The sequence below is a fragment of the Sesamum indicum genome, linkage group LG12 (assembly GCF_026168435.1).
Source record: "Sesamum indicum cultivar Baizhima isolate 11 linkage group LG12, ASM2616843v1, whole genome shotgun sequence".
Classification (NCBI taxonomy): Eukaryota; Viridiplantae; Streptophyta; class Magnoliopsida; order Lamiales; family Pedaliaceae; genus Sesamum; species Sesamum indicum.
In genome coordinates this window covers 6,173,551-6,178,105 of record NC_142668.1, presented here as the reverse complement: position 1 = coordinate 6,178,105, position 4,555 = coordinate 6,173,551, and the positions used below count along the sequence as shown (strand labels likewise).

At 35.7% G+C, this 4,555-nt stretch overlaps 1 protein-coding gene across 2 annotated transcripts; it reads left to right on the top strand.

The window, feature by feature from the left end:
- Positions 1–427: 427 nt before the first annotated feature.
- LOC105178674 (protein JASON) lies at positions 428–4,015 on the top strand. 2 transcript variants are annotated; one of them, XM_011102204.3, is made up of 7 exons: positions 428–711; positions 859–913; positions 1,066–1,142; positions 1,648–1,859; positions 2,136–2,949; positions 3,045–3,127; positions 3,686–4,015. In XM_011102204.3, the coding sequence occupies exons 1-7, from the start codon at positions 649–651 to the stop codon at positions 3,795–3,797; spliced, it is 1,416 nt and encodes a 471-aa protein (XP_011100506.1). In that variant the 5' UTR covers positions 428–648; the 3' UTR covers positions 3,798–4,015. The 2 variants fall into 2 exon arrangements, with proteins under 2 accessions (XP_011100506.1, XP_011100505.1); XM_011102203.3 differs by having other exon boundaries at positions 1,612–1,859.
- Positions 4,016–4,555: the final 540 nt, after the last annotated feature.

The window sequence follows — 4,555 nt, the reverse complement described above, 5'->3', positions numbered from 1 at the left end:
TTGTATTTGTTTAATTTGTAATGATTACAATAATAATCTAATTTTTTTGTGAATTGAATATTTTTATTTTACAATCTAATTAATTAAAATTTGATAGGGCTAAGCCAAATTTCTGGCGTCGCTACTAAGTCAGCAATAAGTCAGTCGACGGTAAATATCGATTTTTATTCAGTTTTTTCTGTTAATATCAACAAATCCATTGAATTCTGACTAACAAGATAATTTATGTGTAATTACACCAAATATCAGGATAGGAGAGTATAATTATTCCTATATTAGATTATGTATGATTGGTTTAAACACGACGTAGTCTAATAAAGATTTTTTCCATTAAAAGAAAAGAAAATAGTAATTTTACGGCACGTGTGAAGTAGAGACGTAAATACTGCATTAAATTTCTTTCCCTCTCTATTCGAATTTCAAAACGCAATGGAGCCATCAGCACAGTGACACCACACCTCCCTCTCTCTCTCTCTCTCTCTATCTCTCTCTGCAATAATTCAAATGAAATTCTGATAAATCAATTCAATAATTCAGATTACAATTATGGAGATATACATATAAATATATATGTATATATAGAGTAAACGTTGTGGTGTTGGTTTTCTTCTGTGAAGAAGCAAGGCGGTAGGGTTTGTGGGGAGAACCATGGGCTGTTTTTTCGGCTGTTTTCGATTCAAAGACTCTCGTTCTAACCTCATTACTCCTCCGGTAAGATTGAATTTCTTTAATTTTGTTCCCCTCGTTTTTACATGTTGTGAAGATGAATATCTGATGTTTTCTTCAGTTTTTATGATTTCAGTTTGTGTTTTATTGTTTTCTTTTTATGGAGGATATGGAATTTTTCTTGTTTGACAGGAACCTGTGGTGTCTCGCAGTAGGAATGCATTGTCGTCACTGTTCCAGTGTGATGGTAATTTTTGTTCATCTTGTTTGTGGTAATTAGTGGAGATAAAGTGAATTTCACGAGCTTTGTATAGTGTAATTGCACTTGTGTCGGTTTTTGTTTATCTTTGATCGATCAAGTTCTACCGTAATTTATTGGTTTTGCTTATGGATAAATAGATGAGTCGCTTGGACAGGGAGAGGAAGGTCGAAATCCACTGCCTAAGGAACTTGGTGTCGCGGAGCTCAAGGATGAGGTATATACTTTATTTGATTCTCCAAACATATGTTGGAAAATCGACTTCTTTATGGAATGATCAATATTATCCAACACCATTTTGGTATTCTTTATTCTAGGATTTGAAAATGAATTGGTGTTTAACTAATTTCGAGTTGTTTAACCAGTAGACCTGATGTGTGGGCTTAATTCATATATCGGCTTCAGTCTTAAAAGTTTAGCGCGGGAACCCGTCTTCCTTGTTAATTTTTGAGATTTCATGTAGGATGCCTTGTTACTCTTAAAGAGTAGTATTGAATCACAATTGAGAGTTTATGAGTTTGCATAAATCATTTGTAACTGTTGTCTCGTTGCTTGTTGGTGACGTATGTTAATATTCAGATTGATTTTCATCTTAAAATTGTTGAGTTGTTTGCCTGTGTATATGTGTCTGTGTGTGTATATATATAAATATACAATCTATTCCTTTTATGATTGTTTTCCTGCAGGCAAAATTCCTAAAAGCTTGTGGAACTTTACCTCAGACCCCTATTGAAATTCGAAAAGCCTCAGAGAAATGGCAGGATATACCAGCTCGAATTGGAGAAGAAAAATCTTCAAAACTCATTTCGTGGCTTCCCAATGCATCCATTGAGAAGTTGAAACTGGAGAAGCAATCAGATGAATCTCCAAGACCCGTTAAAATTCATGAAGAATCGCTAACTGGCTTAGGTTATTCACTGGACTCTCCAAGCAGGTATAACTCCCAACTTCCCTCGATGGCTTAGATTTGTATAGATGATGACCCTAATACAACATTGAGCTCTTGTTTGCAAATGAGAGCTTGATGACCATACGACTTTCTCTTCTTCATATTTTGCTGAGTGGAATTTTTAGAGATGGCTTGGCATGCTACACTCACATTACTAGGCATCAAATTCCATTACATCAAAGAACAACTGGGTGTTGGATTGACAGAAATGACATTTTGGGAACACTAAGACTTACTCACAAATTCTTATTCTGTCGTTAGCTGCTTGACTGATGGACACATGGGAAGAGTCTCCAGCAGCTCCATCCAAAGACGTGACATTCAGAATGTTTTTACAGCACTAGAAGTGCGAGATAGTGAAACTCATTCTGAAACTTCATCAATTTCACCTGGGTTCTTTGCTCCCAGTGTACAATGCAAAAATAAATCTGTTCGGTTTGACAGCGAGTCAGATAGGTCTGCCTTTTCATCAAAAGGCTCTTCATCTGAAGGTGCTAGTCAACATTCAAAACAGCCTAGATTTGTGGGCAGTAGGAGTGTAACAAAACCATCACCATATCCCACCCCGCTGAAATTAACTGATGAGATGCAAACCCCTGGCACTGTGTTCCCTGCGTATATGAATGATATTGGTGGTGAAAAGGTTATAAAAGTCAGGTCTCAGTATGTACATCCTGTCTTAGACCCAGTTAAGAATCCTTCCCAGTGGAACGAATTGAAGGATGAAAACTCTGATTCCCAGCACCATAGAGAATCACTTAAGCAAAACGACGAATTAAATCTAATGTCAACCCCAACATCAAAGTTGGCTGTAGAACATCTTTCAGTTGGAGAAGAGATGAAGAATGAAGCAAGCCTGTCTTCTTGGTTGAAACCACCTTCAGCCAAGCAAGATGGCAACAACAAACAGTTTGGTTCAGTTTCTGGTGAAAAAGGTTATTTGAGGAGAACTCCTGCAGATAGGCCTATTTTGGGGATGGTGGCTGCACACTGGAATGATGATGAGGAATCTCATGTTTCACCTAAATGGTGGGACGGGAATGGAATTCCGAATTCCACCAACAAGTATAAAGAAGTAAGTCCTGCCTCTGTTTTAAATTCATTTTTCTTCTTTCAGCCACTTTTCTCTCTTTGATCACCCAATTGAAACTGGCCACCTTTGTTTCGCAGGATCAGAAAGTTAGCTGGCACGCCACACCATTTGAGGAGCGACTAGAAAAGGCATTGTCTGAAGAAACTTTTATATCTCAGAGGTATGTTGTGTTGGTGATGACTTTTTGCTAAACGTCTTATTTATTTGGTTTTAAGTGGAGCTTGTCAGTAACTAATGTGTGTGGCTTCTGTGGTATCTGTTCCTTGCCAGTTTATGTTAACAAGAGCTGCTCTTAGTAACAAACTTTCAGTTCCCATATCCCTTCGGTTTAGGTAGATCATTGGTTTTAATTTACAGCAAACAGTTTAATTGAGCAACACAAAAGCTTTCAAAATGTTACTCTTAGTTGAGAAATGAGAACACTACATGTTGCATACTTCCTCGTAAATTTGCATCTGTGAGGACAAACTTAGAAGGTCAAAGACGAATACTGACGTTTGTATGTTTTACACATGCAACATACTGTAAGCTAGTGCCACCTCTTTGAACATTGGCTTGATTTCTTTAATGAAGTTTTGGGGAATATTATATCTAAACAAGCAATGGATATCTATGGGAAACAAGAAAAACTAATTTATGGAAACAATTTTATGTCTATGATTTTGCCCTCCAGGAAGCAAAGAAATCTAAATTGATATGCCACGTTTCCCTTTTGCAGGAAGCCTGTCAGCAAGACACCTCCAGTTGATTTCAGCGAATCCGAAGAGTCTGATACTGCTTTATCTCATTTGCAATCTCCAGCCCACTTCAAATCTGTTGTTTCATTCTGATGAAGCCCTGAAATCATTGTTTCATTTTTTTTGTGAGTTCACCATTACTGTGCAGCATTCATGTATTTCTTCATCATTGTTCATGAACCATTCCTAAGTTGGTGTTGAACAAATTCTAGGACAGGTGAGCAGAATTTGGAGTGATATTCATGACAAGGTCAATGTTTGATTTCAATGTACATAAACAGAGGGAGTTTACTTTGAATTTGGTTTGACAATGCTATTGCCTAGCTTTCCAATAGTGAAAAATAGCAGAAATTATGGTTAAATTCATGTTCTATCCCTTGCACAATGCAAGGGGGGCATGAATGATTGACATACTCCTCATTTTTAGAATTAAGATATGTGTTCATTATTTAATTGTACCAAATATGCAACATCTACAAGACTATTATATCATGCCTTTGGAAATTATTGGGATGAGTTTTTTTAAATTATAAAATATTAGTCCCATCTTATTATGCCTTTGGCAATTAATAATTTATTAGTTTTCTGCAATCTAATAAATTTTTTTAATTGAAAATTTAACGAAAATCACATGGTTTCGTATGAAGTAAAAATGAATGTATATAAAAAAAATTTAAATTTTGATGATTGTCATATGAGTCTAGCACATGTTTGTATAACATGTGTACTGTTATTAATTTACAATTTTGTATTTGACTGCTACCTGACATATTTATCTACTTAGGTAGATATTAATTGTATCTGTCCAAAAACTAATGTAAAAAAAGAAATATATCTATGTTATAAATTTA